The sequence below is a fragment of the Anguilla rostrata genome, chromosome 2 (assembly GCF_018555375.3).
Source record: "Anguilla rostrata isolate EN2019 chromosome 2, ASM1855537v3, whole genome shotgun sequence".
Lineage (NCBI taxonomy): Eukaryota > Metazoa > Chordata > Actinopteri > Anguilliformes > Anguillidae > Anguilla > Anguilla rostrata.
The window spans coordinates 73095132-73113346 of NC_057934.1; the positions used below are offsets into that span (position 1 = coordinate 73095132).

The window sequence follows — 18215 nt, forward strand, 5'->3', positions numbered from 1 at the left end:
CTCTACCCTCTACACTGCTGAACTACACAGGGTGTAAAGATGAGATCCCTGAAGGATTTAATCACCTGCGAAGCCCCTTCCTGTGTGGGACAGGTATGACACAGTCTTCATCATCCCTTACAGAACCTGTACCAGGAAATTCCCATTCAGTCCTGTGGGCTCTACCAAATCTTTTTTATTGGATACCTATGAAAAAAAATTACAATAAAAAAATCTTGGGACAGTTCTACGAACAAATCAATCTGTATGCAATGTATAAGAGGTCTGCACCCGTTACCAAGGCTACATAGTTAATACACAGAGATCTAAAAAATCTGAATCCATGACGATTTCCTGACACCTCGTGACATTAGCCCATACTGCTGTAAAAAAAACTTGATTCTTTTCTAGCGTGTTCTTACTTGTGTACAAGTCTTGTGATTTGTGTACGTTTACTGTAGTTCCAGAGTGAGTGTCTTGTTTTGATAAGTTTGCCCAGCAAACGTGACGTTCCGGTGTTGCAGCATTCTTTGCTGTAAGAATAGCAGGAAACAGAGCTCGCAGGTGACAGCGGTGTGGAGTTATGACACTGCCAGCGGTTTTTGTTTTTATTTTTAAACGGACGGTTATTCCCGTCCATCCAAACATGCAACAAAAGGAGTGGTTCATGTAAACTGCTGTGGCTGGAGGGTGAACAGGGAAGCGCGCGAGTTCCCCTGGACTTGCCCCTGGATTTTTAAAAGTGTCAAAAGAGCTAAAACAAATTGCACAACTGTTATCTGTCCGCGTACATAAGTCCGCCGCAGACTACTGCCGCGTAAAGATAATGAGACGTCTGCAGTCTCTTAACTGCCTACAGCACCGGACTGAAATGAAGACCTAGCTTGTGTGAGAAACCTAGAGAACTGCACTGAAATTAAAGGGGACGTCGCTAGAACGGCCATTTTCGCGGCATTTTCGTAACGCTTCGGCATGGACCGGACCTGGATTCTGCTGCTGCAGTCGGTTCTCTGGACTGTGCAACCGCCCGCCGGCGCTGCTCCCTGGCCGCGGGACCCCCGAGCGGCTCTGGACGAGTACGTCAACGCCTTCGACCCGCACTACTCGTATACGGTACTCGATAACCTCACCATGAGAGAGGAGGAGTTCACCACGTACGTCCTCAACATGACATCTCTGCAGTGGCTGAATGGTATGAGGGTACACCAGAATGGGGGGACCGGAGATCCTACGCATAGTGAAATTTAGCATCACAAAAATAATTGACCGATGACGTTTTCTTTTATTGTTAAATCACCTTGGTTTTCTTCATTGAATTCAATGGGCAGCAAGCGCTTTTGACCTCGAGCATGCGCAGTAGAGGTTGTTTTCAGTTACTTCCTAGCCTTCACTGCCTGGCCCCTCCCACCCTCTCCGGTTCCTCTGTACGCTCCATGTTTTGAAAACAGTAGGTTCTAAGCGCAACTTGATACCGAATGTGGGTTTTTCTAATCTTAAATATTAAGTTATAGAATTGTGATTTGAGTAGTAATGAAAGTAATTCTGATTAATGAAAGCTTCTTGGCAAGTTTGACTATTTTTCATGTCTTTATACAGTTCTGAGTCTTCTAATAATACTCACATTTAAAGAAAGATTCGCATACTAATTTAAAATACGTTTATTTATAAAGAGTTCATTTGAAAATATTTTTTTTACCCACTTACTGTAAGCCATTTACTAAGTTTATAAAGTGAATCACATTCAGGTCATTATCATAGTAGTTTTATAGTACTCACGTTCAGCTTAGTGTTTTTCAGCAATCTTATTACTCACTGTAAAATTAAAAATGTAGGTTTTGAAACAACACAGCATGTACTGCATAAACGCTGCCGCTAAACAGGTTTTCAAATTCTCTACGCTCAAAAAAAGAACCCAACATTTTTTTGTTACTTGCATGATCATGATAAAAGACAGTAAAGTCTATTGGGTCACATGGTTTAGACTGGGCTGCTGCTTATTGATTTACTGACTGTGTATTTGTCACATAGCCCACATTTCCTCACTGTCCTGTAAGGACGATGGGACCAACACTGACAGCAGTGCTGACTCTGCCCTCATGCCTTTGTGTGATTGGTCACTCCTTCCCCCTTCCCTGCATGTGATTGGTCTATCCCTCTCCACCTTCCTTCTGCTTGCGTGTGATTGGCCCATCCCTCTCTCCTGCCTGTGTGTGATTGGCATGTCCCTCTCTCCTGTCTGTGTGTGATTGGCCCATCCCTCTCTCCTGCCTGTGTGTGATTGGCCCATCCCTCTCTCCTGCCTGTGTGTGATTGGCCCATCCCTCTCTCCTGCCTGCATGTGATTGGCACGTCCCTCTCTCCTGCCTGCATGTGATTGGACCATCCCTCTCTCCTGTCTGTGTGTGATTGGCCCGTCCCTCTCTCCTCTCCTGCGTGTGATTGGCCGGTCCCTCTCTCCTGTCTGCGTGTGATTGGCCTGTCCCTCTCTCCTGCCTGCGTGTGATTGGCCCATCCCTGTCTTCTGCCTGCGTGTGATTGGCCGGTCCCTCTCTCCTCTCCCGCGTGTGATTGGCGTGTCCCTCTCTCATGTCTGCGTGCGATTGGCCTATGCCTCTCTCATGTCTCTCTGCGTGTGATTGGCCTATGCCTCTCTCATGTCTCTCTGCGTGTGATTGGTTGATTGGTAGAGTCGCTGGTGGATCGGCCGCTGTGGTGGCACTACATGACGGTGACGGTGCCCCGCCGGATCACGCCGGGGCTGGAGGACTCCGGCTTCCTGTTTGTGGATCAGGGAGATAACGGGCCGCAGCCCCCCACCAACACCAGCTCCATGCAGGCCGTCATTGCCGCCTTCGCCGCCAGCAGTGGCACGTAAGTCCTGCCTGAGTTTAAGGGCTGGGGCTCAGGCATTACATCACAGCATGTGCACTACATCACAGCGTGTGCATTTCATCACAGCGTGTGCACTACATCACAGCGTGTGCATTACATCACAGCGGGTGCACTACATCCCAGCATGTGCACTACATCACAGCGTGTGCATTTCATCACAGCGTGTGCACTACATCACAGCGTGTGCATTACATCACAGCATGTGCACTACATCACAGCGTGTGCATTACATCCCAGCGTGTGCATTACATCACAGCGTGTGCATTACATCACAGCGTGTGCACTACATCCCAGCGTGTGCATTTCATCACAGCATGTGCATTTCATCACAGCATGTGCACTACATCACAGCATGTGCATTTCATCACAGCGTGTGCATTACATCACAGTGTGCATTACATCACAGCGTGTGCACTACATCACAGCGTGTGCATTACATCACAGTGTGCATTACATCACAGCGTATGCATTACATGACAGCGTGTGCATTACAATACAGTGTGCATTACATCACAGCATGTGCATTACATCACAGCGTGTGCATTACATCACAGTGTGCACTACATCACAGCATGTGCATTTCATCACAGCATGTGCATGACATCACAGCATGTGCATTTCATCACAGCATGTGCATGACATCACAGCATGTGCATTACATCACAGTGTGCACATTTCATCACAGCATATGCATCACATCACAGCGTGTGCATTACATCACAGTGTGCACTACATCACAGTGTGCGTATTACATCACAGTGTGTGCATTACATCACAGCGTGTGCACTACATCACAGTGTGCATATTTCATCACGGTGTGTGCATTACATCACAGCATGTACACTACATCACAGTGTGTGCATTACATCACAGTGCACAGGGTGTGCATTACATCACAGCGTGTGCATTACATCACAGAGCACCACAGTGGGCTCATTCTAACAGCTTATTTTGTCTGTCCTGGTCTCCATGGTCCTCAGCTGACCAGGAAATCCATCAAGGGCCGCCATCTTTAAGGGCATTCCAAACTGTTAAATGCTCCTCAGGAGGGAGGAGCAAGGAGGCTCCTGGAGGAAACATAAGTGCATCCTTTTTGCAGAAGTATTTTTTCAAAACATGTTACGTATAGATGATTGACCTGTGGATCCACCTCTCCACATTTGCCATGTCGGTAATTGATGTGGTGTCAAACTGATGCTTGACGTTCCATTTTCCAAAAACGTTTGCTTGATTCCTCAATTCTCATATTGTTTCCTCACATCCTTTCCTTGTGTCCTCGAATGGGTGGAGCTGAAGAATGAGGAAAGGGTGCAAGATGTGAAAATAAGCAATTGAAATGAGCCAAGTGTGTTGCATTGTGTGTGGTACTTGTTAGAGTGATAGTGGTGCAATGTTTTGCAGTGTGCAGTGTTTGTTAATGTTGCAGTGTTTGCAGTGTGTAGTGTTTGTTAGTGTTGCAGTGTTTGCAGTGTGCAGTGTTTGTTAATGTTGCAGTGTTTGCAGTGTGTAGTGTTTGTTAGTGTTGCGGTGTTTGCATTGTGCAGTAGTTTGTATGAGGCAGTTTGTACAGTGAGTACTGTATGAGGCAGATTGTTAGTGTGTTAGAGTGTTTTTCTGTTTCAGTAAACCAATAGCGTTCCTGGTGCACTTGACTGACAGCTCTTCTCTCTTCCAGGGTCACTGCCTGTCTGACTCAGATCCCCAACCAGCCGCTGTCCTTCCTGGTACAGACCCACAGCCTGCGGCCGTTTCACATCTAACACACTGCCCTCAACATGCCTGTCAGCTCATCTAACACACTGCCCCCAACATGCCTGTCAGCTCATCTAACACACTGCCCTCAACATGCCTGTCAGCTCATCTAACACACTGCCCTCAACATGCCTGTCAGCTCATCTAACACACTGCCCCCAACATGCCTGTCAGCTCATCTAACACACTGCCCTCAACATGCCTGTCAGCTCATCTAACACACTGCCCTCAACATGCCTGTCAGCTCATCTAACACACTGCCCTCAACATGCCTGTCAGCTCATCTAACACACTGCCCTCAACATGCCTGTCAACTCATCTAACACACTGCCCTCAACATGCCTGTCATTGATTTAACTGAACACGGCATTTCCATTTGCTGCTTAGCATGTACAGATTCAGAAATAAAAAATTATTAAATATGAAATGAAATTACAAGCATGTACATACAGTGAACAGCAGTGAGTAACATTTAGATAAGCAAAAATGCTGGTAAATAATCTTTTTATTTTTATTTAACCTTTATTTACCCAGGGTATGTTCGCTGAGCACGGATGCTCTTTTGCAGCAACGCCCTGCTTCACACTCATACACATTCACACCTGGGAGCTGCCCAGTACAACCACAATCCTCTGTTGTTGGCCACTGAGCAGCTCCACTGGAGGGAGAGAACATTTTTTAGCCAATTAAATCAGGGGATAATTAGGTGGCAAGTTTTTGCGAGAGCCAGATCTGGGATTTTAGCCAGGACACCGAGGAACCCCCTACTCTTTGCGTATAGTGTCACGGGTTCTTTAATGACCACATGAGTCAGGACCTCGGTTTAACGTCTCATCCGAAAGACGGCATCTCCTACAGCACAGTGTCCCCGTCACTGCACTTGGGCATTGGGGTTTATTTGACCAGAGGGAAGATTGCCCCCTGCTGGCCCACTGACACCACTTCCAGCAGCAACTCAGTATTCCCTGGTGGTCTCCCATCCAAGTACTAACCAAGCCCACACTTGCTTCTCTGCATGTGTTTCTGCATGTGGATGAATCATGTTCCCTTATGTTTCTGAGTGTGGATGAATCATGTTCCCTTATGTTTCTGAGTATGGATGAATCATGTTCCCTTATGTTTCTGAGTGTGGATGAATCATGTTCCCTTATGTTTCTGAGTGTGGATGAATCATGTTCCCTTATGTTTCTGAGTATGGATGAATCATGTTCCCTTATGTTTCTGAGTGTGGATGAATCATGTTCCCTTATGTTTCTGAGTATGGATGAATCATGTTCCCTTATGTTTCTGAGTGTGGATGAATCATGTTCCCTTATGTTTCTGAGTGTGGATGAATCATGTTCCCTTATGTTTCTGAGTATGGATGAATCATGTTCCCTTATGTTTCTGAGTGTGGATGAGTCATGTTCCCTTATGTTTCTGAGTGTGGATGAACTGTGTTCTTGCTGTTGTGTCGATTAACTGTGTTCTTTTGTTTGGATGAACCTTGTTTTCGCTGTGTGGATGAACTGTGTTCTCGCTGTTGTGTGGATTAACTGTGTCCTTTTGTTTGGATGAACCTTGTTCTCGTTGTGTGGATGAACTGTGTTCTCGCTATTGTGTGGCACCACAGCACGACGCGGAGGGAAAGAAGTCTCGCAGTGAGGACAGCCTCATGGCCTACACCTGGTGGCACTTCCTGAGCAATCTCAACGACGAGCCCCAGTGGCTCCTCCTCTTCCCAATGACTAAGGTGACTGTCATAGCTTCATGCTGTGTCTCTGGCCCCTCCCACATGCATTACTAACCCCCCCCACATCTCCACTGGCCCTTCCCTCATCTCCCCTGGCTCCTCCCTAATACCGCCCACATCTCCACTGGCTCCTCCCACTTATTTCCCCTGGTCCCTTACACATCTTCCCATGGCCCCTCCCACTTACTGCCCTGGCCCCTCCCACATGTGTGTACTGATCCATCCCAGATCTCCCATGGTGGGCTGGATCCTCTGATGTTAATGCCAGCCGGATGGGCTGATGTCTGACGGGGCTGGTGTGGGTATCACATCCACATGGTGTACAGATTGAGTCGCATCTCTGCTCTGGGTCTGCACAGGCATGCGTCCGGGGCATAGACACAGTCACTGACTTCATGCTCAAGATCTCTGCAGGCAAGCAGCGCATCGAGAGGTTCACTGTGGCGGGGGCTTCCAAGGTGAGAACTGCCCCCCCCCCCCCCCCCAGGGGGTCTGGACCTGGTTCAGGGCGTGACTTTATTTATATATCCCATATATAAATATGGATGGGGTACGTTTGTAGGTTTATGTGCGGTGTATCAGTCCAGTCTACTAGATCTGATAATGATAATTGTTCACTTTCTATGACTGCTTATGCTTCTGTGACTACTACTACTATAATAACAACAACAACAACAATAGTAATAATAATAATAATAATAATAATAATAATAATAATAATAAAAACTTGGTGATAAGCTCTGTGCTTGTGTGTTTCTGATATGTGTGTGTGTGTGTGTGTGTATGTGTGTGTGATTTGCTATGTGTGTGTGTGTGTGAGCTTTGCTGCTGTGTGTGTGTGTGTGTGTGTGTGTGTGTTTGTGTGATTTGCTGTGTGTATGTAATTTGCTCTGTGTGTGCGTGTGTGTATGTGTGTGTGTGTGTGATTTGCTATGTGTGTGTGTGTGTGGTGTATGTGATTTGCTGTGTGTGTGTGTGTGTGTGTGGTGTATGTGATTTGCTGTGTGTGTGTGTGTGTGTGTGGTGTATGTGATTTGCTGTGTGTGTGTGTGTGTGTGTGTGTGTGTGGTGTATGTAATTTGCTCTGTGTGTGTGTGTGAGCAGAGGGGCTGGGCAGCCTGGTTGGTGGCAGCAGTGGACAGCAGAGTGGTGTCCTTCTTGCCCATTGTATTGGACCTTCTGAACATCTCAGAGGTGAGGAGGGCTGGGCGTCGCTAGGGCAGGGCTCTTACTCACCAGAGTTACTTTATGAACACACAGGTGCTCTGTTCCATGGGAAAGATCCTGTCTTATAGATGCTTAAAGTACCACTCCACTGTTTTAGCTTTGTTTCTGAAATGCTAATTGGGCTTATTCTTTGTGATTGAGTTGTGTGCATGTGTGTGTGTGTGTGTGTACATGGGACTGGTTGTGTGTGTGTGTCTGTGTAGAATCTCCATCACCATTTCAGAGCGTATGGAGGCTGGTCCTTCGCCTTCCAGAACTACTATGAGCTGAACATCACTCAGTTCCTGGACTCGCCTCGAATGAGATTAGTAGCCAGCATGATCGACCCCTTGGGTGAGAAAATCATCCACTAGCACTACACACACGCACACACACACACACTTGTGCGTACATGCATTACCAGCCCTGTAGGTTTATAATTTTAGCAGTCCTGTAAGGTGTTTGGTATTAACAGTCCTGTAGGGTGTTTGGTATTAACAGTCCTGTAGGGTGTTTGGTACAGTATTAGCAGTCCTGTCGGGTGTATGGTACTGTATTAACAGTCCTGTCGGGTGTATGGTAGTAACAGTCCTGTAGGGTGTGTGGTAGTAACAGTTCTGTAGGGTGTATGGTAGTAACAGTCCTGTAGGGTGTTTGGTACAGTATTAGCAGTCCTGTAGGGTGTTTGGTAGTAACAGTCCTGTAGGGTGTGTGGTAGTAACAGTTCTGTAGGGTGTATGGTAGTAACAGTCCTGTAGGGTGTGTGGTAGTAACAGTTCTGTCGGGTGTGTGGTAGTAACAGTCCTGTAGGGTGTATGGTAGTAACAGTTCTGTCGGGTGTGTGGTAGTAACAGTCCTGTAGGGTGTGTGGTAGTAACAGTTCTGTCGGGTGTATGGTAGTAACAGTCCTGTAGGGTGTGTGGTAGTAACAGTTCTGTAGGGTGTATGGTAGTAACAGTTCTGTCGGGTGTATGGTAGTAACAGTCCTGTAGGGTGTGTGGTAGTAACAGTTCTGTAGGGTGTATGGTAGTAACAGTCCTGTAGGGTGTATGGTAGTAACAGTCCTGTAGGGTGTATGGTAGTAACAGTCCTGTAGGGTGTGTGGTAGTAACAGTTCTGTCGGGTGTGTGGTAGTAACAGTCCTGTAGGGTGTAGTGGTCCGCTGTGTTTCTCTCAGCCTACAGTGAGCGCTACAGAATGAAGCCCAAGCTAATCATCTCCACCGGCGGCGATGAGTTCTTCCTCCCCGACGACTCCCGCTACTACTACCAGCAGCTTCCCGGAGAGAAACACCTCAGGCAAGGTTACTGCATGGGATTGTGTGTGTGTGTGTGTGTGTGCATTGTGGTTATATTGTAGTATTAGTGGTGTTTCGTGTGTGTGTGTTTGTGTTTGTATGTTGTGGTTATGTTGTAGTTACATTGTACTGTTAGTGGTACTGCTGTGTGTGTGTGTTGTGGTTATGTTGTTGCTCTGTTGTAGCATTAGTGGTGCTGTGTGTGTGTTGTGGTTATGTTGTAGTTATGTGATAGTATTAGTGGTGCTGTGTGTGTGTTGTGGTTATGTTGTTGCTATGTTGTAGCATTAGTGGTGCTGTGTGTGTGTTGTGGTTATGTTGTAGTTATGTTGTAGCATTAGTGGTGCTGTGTGTGTGTTGTGGTTATGTTATTGCTATGTTGTAGCATTAGTGGTGCTGTGTGTGTGTTGTGGTTATGTTGTAGTTATGTTGTAGCATTAGTGGAGCTGTGTGTGTGTTGTGGTATGTTACATTGCATTACATTACAGGCATTTGGCAGACGCTCTTATCCAGATCGACGTACAACAAAGTGTATAACCATAACCAGGAACAAGTATGACAAAACCCCTAGAGAGAAGTACCGGTCCAAGTGCAGGGAACAACCGCATAGTTCAACTTGGACCCTGAAGGTTAAACTGATTAACACTAACACAACGAGAACGGCAACAACGCAGTCTATGGAAAAAATACAAGCAGTAGTTAAGACAGTTAATGCACCTAAGTCACCTACGAAACAGCTGCCTAGTTACAACCCTAAGCTTACAGTTATTTACAGGGGGGTAGGGGAGGGATGGGGAGAGGTGCAGCCTGAAGAGGTGAGTCTTCAGTTGTCGTTTGAAATGGGTCAGTGTCTCAGCTGTTCTGACCTCCACGGGGAGGTCATTCCACCATCGTGGGGCCAGAACAGACAGGAGACGTGTTCTGGAAGTGCAGGTGCGAAGAGGGGGAGGTGCTAGGCGTCCTGAGGTAGCAGAACGGAGGGATCTGGCTGGCATGTAGGGTTTGAATATCTTGTGGAGGTATGCTGGGGCTGATCCCTTGACTGCCTGGTATGCTAGGACCAATGTTTTAAATTTGATGCGATGTTGTTGCTATGTGGTAGTATTAGTGGTGCTGTGTGTGTGTGTTGTGGTTATGTTGTAGTTATGTTGTAGCATTAGTGGTGCTGTGTGTGTGTTGTGGTTATGTTGTTGCTCTGTTGTAGCATTAGTGGTGCTGTGTGTGTGTTGTGGTTATGTTGTAGTTATGTTGTAGCATTAGTGGTGCTGTGTGTGTGTTGTGGTTATGTTGTTGCTCTGTTGTAGCATTAGTGGTGCTGTGTGTGTGTTGTGGTTATGTTGTTGCTATGTTGTAGCATTAGTGGTGCTGTGTGTGTGTTGTGGTTATGTTGTTGCTATGTTGTAGCATTAGTGGTGCTGTGTGTGTGTTGTGGTTATGTTGTAGTTATGTTGTAGCTTTAGTGGAGCTGTGTGTGTGTTGTGATTATGTTGTTGCTATGTGGCAGTATTAGTGGAGCTGTGTGTGTGTTGTGGTTATGTTGTAGCATTAGTGGTGCTGTGTGTGTGTTGTGGTTATGTTGTAGCATTAGTGGTGCTTTGTGTGTGTTGTAGTTATGTTGTAGCATTAGTCGTGCTGTGTGTGTATTGTAGTTATGTTGTAGCATTAGTGGAGCTGTGTGTGTGTTGTGGTTATGTTGTAGTTATGTTGTAGCATTAGTGGTGCTGCGTGTGTGTGTTGTGGTTATGTTGTAGCTATGTGGCAGTATTAGTGGTGCTGTGTGTGTGTTGTGGTTATGTTGTAGCTATGTGGCAGTATTAGTGGTGCTGTGTGTGTGTTGTAGTTATGTTGTAGCATTAGTGGTGCTGCGTGTGTGTGTTGTGGTTATGTTGTAGTTATGTTGTAGCATTAGTGGTGCTGCGTGTGTGTGTTGTAGTTATGTTGTAGTTATGTTGTAGCATTAGTGGTGCTGCGTGTGTGTGTTGTGGTTATGTTGTAGTTATGTTGTAGCATTAGTGGTGCTGCGTGTGTGTGTTGTGGTTATGTTGTAGTTATGTTGTTGCATTATGGTGCTGTGTGTGTGTTGTGGTTATGTTGTAGTTATGTTGTAGCATTAGTGGAGCTGTGTGTGTGTTGTGGTTATGTTGTTGCTATGTGGTAGTATTAGTGGTGCTGTGTGTGTGTGTTTCTCTCAGGGTCCTGCCCAACACTGAGCACCTGTGTGTGGGTTTCTGTCAGGGTCCTGCCCAACACCGAGCAGCTGTGTGTGGGTTTCTCTCAGGGTCCTGCCCAACACTGAGCAGCTGTGTGTGTGTTTCTCTCAGGGTCCTGCCCAACACCGAGCAGCTGTGTGTGGGTTTCTGTTTGGGTCCTGCCCAACACTGAGCAGCTGTGTGTGGGTTTCTGTTTGGGTCCTGCCCAACACCGAGCAGCTGTGTGTGGGTTTCTCTCAGGGTCCTGCCCAACACCGAGCAGCTGTGTGTGGGTTTCTCTCAGGGTCCTGCCCAACACTGAGCAGCTGTGTGTGGGTTTCTGTTTGGGTCCTGCCCAACACTGAGCAGCTGTGTGTGGGTTTCTGTTTGGGTCCTGCCCAACACTGAGCAGCTGTGTGTGGGTTTCTGTTTGGGTCCTGCCCAACACCGAGCAGCTGTGTGTGTGTTTCTCTCAGGGTCCTGCCCAACACTGAGCAGCTGTGTGTGGGTTTCTCTCAGGGTCCTGCCCAACACTGAGCAGCTGTGTGTGGGTTTCTGTCAGGGTCCTGCCCAACACCGAGCAGCTGTGTGTGGGTTTCTCTCAGGGTCCTGCCCAACACTGAGCAGCTGGTGTGTGTTTCTCTCAGGGTCCTGCCCAACACCGGAGCGCTGTGTGGGTTTCTGTTTGGGTCCTGCCCAACACTGAGCAGCTGTGTGTGGGTTTCTGTTTGGGTCCTGCCCAACACCGAGCAGCTGTGTGTGGGTTTCTCTCAGGGTCCTGCCCAACACTGAGCAGCTGTGTGTGGGTTTCTCTCAGGGTCCTGCCCAACACCGAGCAGCTGTGTGTGGGTTTCTCTCAGGGTCCTGCCCAACACTGAGCAGCTGTGTGTGGGTTTCTGTTTGGGTCCTGCCCAACACTGAGCAGCTGTGTGTGGGTTTCTGTTTGGGTCCTGCCCAACACTGAGCAGCTGTGTGTGGGTTTCTGTTTGGGTCCTGCCCAACACCGAGCAGCTGTGTGTGTGTTTCTCTCAGGGTCCTGCCCAACACTGAGCAGCTGTGTGTGGGTTTCTCTCAGGGTCCTGCCCAACACCGAGCAGCTGTGTGTGGGTTTCTCTCAGGGTCCTGCCCAACACCGAGCAGCTGTGTGTGGGTTTCTCTCAGGGTCCTGCCCAACACTGAGCAGCTGTGTGTGTGTTTCTCTCAGGGTCCTGCCCAACACCGAGCACCTGTGTGTGTGTTTCTCTCAGGGTCCTGCCCAACACCGAGCACCTGTGTGTGGGTCACTGGGAGACCGTACTGCTCTCCACCCTGTCCTTCTACTGCAGCACCATGCTGGGCCTCAAACGACCCACAATGCACTGGAACAGGACGCAGGTAAGCCTCGGAAACCCTCAGCCCATCTCAAGTTGGGTGTATACTTGTTGCAGAAGCAAGCTTCGGCGAGTTTGTGTGAAGTGCACAACATAAAATGACAAACCTCCACACTGACCTCGGCCATCGCAGTGTGCACATCCCTGCTGGCCGAACTAGCCCAGATGTTCGCTCACTGACAGCAGCATGGAGATCGCCATGGAGATCTAAAATATCACATGGTTCGCTGCATTGGCTGCTCGTCCCGTCTGCTTGTGTTATTGAGCTGACAAACATACCATCTCCCCTTTGTTCTTCTCTTTTAGCGGTTCTAAATGAGCTAAAGTGACTGAAATAATCCATCTCTCTACGTTTCTGCTTTTTCACCTGGCCTTCAGTGCCTGATCTCTGTGCTTATTGGTGAAACGAACTTTGTCACGTCCGTGTTTCCCGCGGTCGTCACAGCCGCAGTATCTGAATCTCTGGAGCTTGCTGGCGTGGATTACTATTAAACAAACAGTTTGCAGCTGCAAATGCACATCGGTATGTGGTGTCGTGTTCGGCTGTGGTTTGATTTTGGCTGAGTTTGCCTTCTTATCGAGTGAACTCCCAGCTTAGGAGCTCCATTTCGCATGAAGGGCAGAGCTGGGGTTCACACGGAGTGTGATGCTTTTTTCTTACGTAACTGATAGTCCCAACCTGCTGATGCAGTTCCACAGCATACCAGCAGGGGGTCCCAGAGTCCCATCTCTCCTGTGTGAATGTTCCTTCTCTTCACAGTCGGAGGGTTCAGGTGCCATTTACCTGTACACTGACTCACCACCAATCAAAGTGCTCGCCTACGAGGCTTCCACCTGGGATGCAAAGAGGTGGGTGTGTGCAAAACAAAACGAAAAAAAATAGTACTATTACTAATACTTATAATAATACATTTTATTCCTCAACGGAACTACTGCTCCTACCACTACTTCTACTACTTCTACTGCTAATAATAAATACAGGAGCTTTGAATTATTTTTTAAAGATCAGACTCTTAGATGTGGTTACTCCATGTGATGTAATTTAAATAGATTGAACATTGAAATTTGGGCTTTAATGGAACACACCCCCTCTACTCAGGCGAGATTTCCGCTGGGCAGTGGCCTGGCCAGGACGTCCGGGGCACATTCTGTTCCGTCCCGTTCTGTGGTGGTCGTCTCCTGTCAGCAATCCGGTATGCATCTCACTCCCCAGACCCCCCCCTCCCCCATCCCATCCCCACCCCATCCCTGCAATGGCTGAAGCTGCAGGGAGCTGCCAGCAATTTACTTATTTTAACAAATTAAAATAATTATTTAAATAAACAAGTCACACAAGAATAAGGCCACATTCTAGCTCAACCCTTTTAGTGCTGCCCTCACTCAGAGGTTGCAAGTTTGATCCTCAGGTGGGGCATTGCTGTACATCTGAGTAGGGTATTTCACCTAAATGGCTTCAGTAAATACCCAGCTGTATTATTATATATATATATATATATATATATATATATATATATATGTGTGTGTGTGTGTGTATATATGCCTGTGTGTGTATATATATATATCTCATTAAGCCACTCTGAATTAGGACATTTATTAAATATCTGAATGTCAGCTCTGTGTGTTTACTGTGTATTTTATGTAGACTCCAGGCGTGTATATGAAGGAGTTCCTGGTGCCCAAATTTGGATGGAGAGCTTTCTTCATTGAGGTAATTCTACTGACATTTAATTCCCTTCCCAAAAAATTGATTACTTTTCAGTGACTTTACTCCTTTTCCCAAAACTGCCAGGTCCTGACATTAACTCCGCCCCCACAAACTGACTGGTCCTCCTGACATTAACTCCGCCCCCACAAACTGACTAGTCCTCCTGACATTAACTCGCCCCACAAACTGACTGGTCCTCCGACATTAACTCGCCCCCAAACCCAAATACTGACTGGTCCTCCTGACATTAACTCCGCCCCCACAAACTGACTGGTCCTCCTGACATTAACTCCGCCCCCACAAACTGACTGGTCCTCCTGACATTAACTCTGCCCCACAAACTGACTGGTCCTCCTGACATTAACTCCGCCCCCACATACTGACTGGTCCTCCTGACATTAACTCCGCCCCCACATACTGACTGGTCCTCCTGACATTAACTCCGCCCCCACAAACTGACTGGTCCTCCTGACATTAACTCCGCCCCCACAAACTGACTGGTCCTCCTGACATTAACTCTGCCCCACAAACTGACTGGTTCTCCTGACATTAACTCCACCCCCACAAACTGACTGGTTCTCCTGACATTAACTCCACCCCCACATACTGACTGGTCCTCCTGACATTAACTCCGCCCCCACATACTGACTGGTCCTCCTGACATTAACTCCGCCCCCACATACTGACTGGTCCTCCTGGCATTAACTCCGCCCCCACAAACTGACTGGTCCTCCTATCTTGGCAGGTTGCCAGCTTTGGTACCTGTTGATAATTCTCACCTTTGCCCTTTGTTCTGCTGGCAGAACTCAAACAGAAAAATCTTTTCACTGTATATGAGCATAAATAAAAATGCACATGTAAATATGACTGTAAATGTAAATACAAATGCAAATATAAATGCAAATATGAATGTAAATGTTAATGTAAATATGAATGTGATTGTAAATATGAATGTAAATGTTAATGTAAATATGAATGTTATTGTAAATATGAATGTTATTGTAAATATGAATGTAAAGGTTATTGTAAATATTAATTTAAATGTTAATGTAAATATTAATGTTATTGTAAATATGAATGTAAATGTTATTGTAAATATTAATTTAAATGTTAATGTAAATATGAATGTGAATGTAAATTTAAATGACGGGTTTCTGCCACTCTTGCAGGCCTCCTTCTCCGGGCCCCTGGGCACAGTGCAGACCTTCACTACAGAGGTGCAGATCATCCCCGACACCTTTCCCTTCCCAGATTGCAAAGCACAGACATGCCACGGGACTATAGTCTAGAGCAAGACTCTTCCCACGGGACCATAGTCTAGAGCAGGACTCTTCCCATGGGACCATAGTCTAGAGCAAGACTCTTCCCACGGGACCATAGTCTAGAGCAGGACTCTTCTCATGGGACTGTAGTCTAGAGCAGGACTATTTCCATGGGACTATAGTCTAGAGCAGGACTATTTCCATGGGACTAAAGTCTAGAGCAAAAATTTGCCGTTTTGAATCCAAAATAGGTCATTTGTGTGATTCGTGTAGATCCGATGAGTTTTTGAAATTGGGGGGGGGGGTTCGCCACCGAAGATTTTCGCCACAATCAGTTACTAGTAATGAGCCAATAACTCTTACACCACCGCCGTTTGTGGTGTTCACTCGCTGGGTGACGCTGTCATAAAATTTTCCCCGACCGTGAAGACTGACTGCCTTACTTGTTTACATTTTGGACAGATGTGGCTTGTGGGTAAATCTATCGCTGTTTCCGTTGCAGCACTTCCGACACAAGCAATGTTGGAAGGGCTATCCTAAAATTTCCTCTTACCGTGAAAAGTGCCTGACCCGCAACCATAGTAATGTGTTAACAGTAAATTTTACGACAACGCTAGCTAACCTTTCGAAAGTCACGTTAAACAAGTAGAAATTAACGCCATCAGCGGTGATTAACAAATCTACCAAGTATTGTAATAATGGATTTTCAGGCGTGGATTTCGAATTATTTGTATTCTTGTAGACCATTAAGAGCAATGGAGAAGAGCCAACGTCCTAATTGTCAAATTGTCTGTACCCACCGCTTACAGCAATAAAGTGCTAGTTATTTTTGGCTGGACCGCAATAGCGGGGCAGTCCTCAAAACCTACTAGGTTTTGACCTGGTCTTGTTTTTAAAGTGAAAGAAAACCACTGGGTGCCCTAGTGATGGGTGCTGAGCTGAAAAATGAACAGGCAGAAAATCCCTTAAACTGATTAACGGTATTATTGGTGTCAACTTGTTTTTAATTATTGTGGTTGATTAGAAATTACATATTACTAAATATGATAGAGACAGTTCTCCTCGATTAGTTTAGACGAAAAAAAGATTCTATTTGCGTCGCAAAATTGAGCACATTGCAATTGCATATTAAAAACTGGATAAACGTACACACTCCGAAAATCTTCATGGCAAAGATCTGGAATACGCAGATTTTGTCATTTGAACTAGCACAGGTTCGATGGCATTTTTCAGTTTATAATTTATTTTGAATTTATTTGATCTTCATAGCATGGAGTGACGAAGGAAACTGTGTTTATCTACAGTTGAATTATTCAGATCGTGGGCAGACTTCAAGGAAAATGATTGCAAGTCAAGACTAATAATCAGGGGAAGTTTTCTGCCTCCTCGATTTTCAGCTCAGCAGCCACTGTGCCTTAAGTTAAACTATCAGTACTAGTCAGTTAAATAATGTGTGTAATAGAACACACCTTGCCAGACCATATTGCCACTCTCTCTCTCTTTCTGTCTCTCTCTACCAAAATATAACATAAGCTGTGTTTTCCATTTGATTTGTCAGTTGTTGTACATATTGTGTTTTTGATTTATACTTATTGTATACTGGATGCAATGCATTTTAATACAATTTTGGACCCGGCCCTGCACTCTCTTGCCTTGCCCTGAACTGATGTCCCCCTTACATTACTTTTGTAATGTAAGGGGGACATTAGCAGTAAGATTACATTAATTCTAGGCTGAGTTTTTCCCTATATCCTCATGCTAAAATCTACAGTAAATCCACATTTTAAAGCTGATATTTAAAAAATGTTCTTCCTGGGGGGGCATGCCCCCAGACCCCCCTAGGGGGTTTGCATCTTTGTCACCTTTTTCACCCCTGATGAGTTTGCAGGTCTGCATGGGACTATAGTCTAGAGCAGGACTATTTCCATGGGACTATAGTCTAGAGCAGGACTTTTTCCATGGGACTATAGTCTACAGCAGGACTATTTCCATGGGACTATAGTCTACAGCAGGACTATTTCCATGGGACTATAGTCTAGAGCAGGCCTATACCTGCGGGACTATAGTCTAGACCAGGATTATTCCTGCGGGACTGTAGTCTAGAGCAGGACTTTAGCCGTGGGACTATACAAAAATATTTCTATTGTGGACTCAAAAGAAAGCAAAACTGGAGACTTATGAATACTCAGGTTAAGGGTCTGCTTATGAACTATAAATAGACCATTATTAAACTGTATTGTAACCGTTAGTAAACTGTAAGTCAATAACTATAATTACTTAATGTATTTATCAACATTAATAAACAACCAGCCATTAAAAAACCTTAAATAAATCCCCTGTGTTAGCCAGTACATGACCAAACTAGAAGAGTGCACTCAGTAGAGTGCAGATCTTCGCCAGGCATTCCAAGCGGAAGCCGTTGTTGATCACTTGCGGCCCCTAGCGGCCGGTTAGGAGTTAGCGCTCAGTCTATTTCAATGGACAAAAATGATGGAAATTAATTCAAATAAAATACTTGTCGTTGACCGATTTGCAAAATATTTGAGAATTCAGGTCATTGGCCTGCTGCCAGCATGCACATGTCTCCGCCTGGCGAAGATAATAATTATATTCAAATGTTTTATAAATATTGAATAAAAAGCCAACCTAAGGTGTTACTGGCATGCGTAATTAGGTTTTTAAGCCATCAGGAGCAGTCATAACTTATGTAACTATTTAAGTATGATTTATATTATATGTATTTAAACCTTTTTTTTAAGTTTAAAGGGACTTAAATGTTAATGATAATGTTAGTAATATATTAAGACATTGATCAAACAGGTGGTGAAAAC

The 18215-nt window shown here is 45.8% G+C and overlaps 1 protein-coding gene across 2 annotated transcripts; it reads left to right on the top strand.

Annotated features, from left to right (window-relative positions):
* Positions 1 to 419: 419 nt before the first annotated feature.
* LOC135249422 (autocrine proliferation repressor protein A-like) lies at positions 420 to 17020 on the top strand. 2 transcript variants are annotated; one of them, XM_064325058.1, is made up of 13 exons: positions 420 to 1171; positions 2667 to 2850; positions 4547 to 4595; positions 6236 to 6355; positions 6715 to 6813; positions 7460 to 7549; positions 7786 to 7915; positions 8739 to 8859; positions 12295 to 12421; positions 13178 to 13266; positions 13517 to 13610; positions 14060 to 14125; positions 15292 to 17020. In XM_064325058.1, the coding sequence occupies exons 1-13, from the start codon at positions 952 to 954 to the stop codon at positions 15409 to 15411; spliced, it is 1509 nt and encodes a 502-aa protein (XP_064181128.1). In that variant the 5' UTR covers positions 420 to 951; the 3' UTR covers positions 15412 to 17020. The 2 variants fall into 2 exon arrangements, with proteins under 2 accessions (XP_064181128.1, XP_064181129.1); XM_064325059.1 differs by having other exon boundaries at positions 992 to 1133.
* Positions 17021 to 18215: the final 1195 nt, after the last annotated feature.

Bases quoted from the DNA above. Each gene is read 5' to 3' on its own strand.
- LOC135249422 (XM_064325058.1), top strand. From the start codon at position 952: ATGGACCGGACCTGGATTCTGCTGCTGCAGTCGGTTCTCTGGACTGTG. The intron at 1,172-2,666 runs GTATGAGGGTAC...GTTGATTGGTAG, and splicing joins ATCTCTGCAGTGGCTGAATG to AGTCGCTGGTGGATCGGCCG. The intron at 2,851-4,546 runs GTAAGTCCTGCC...TCTCTCTTCCAG, and splicing joins TTCGCCGCCAGCAGTGGCAC to GGTCACTGCCTGTCTGACTC.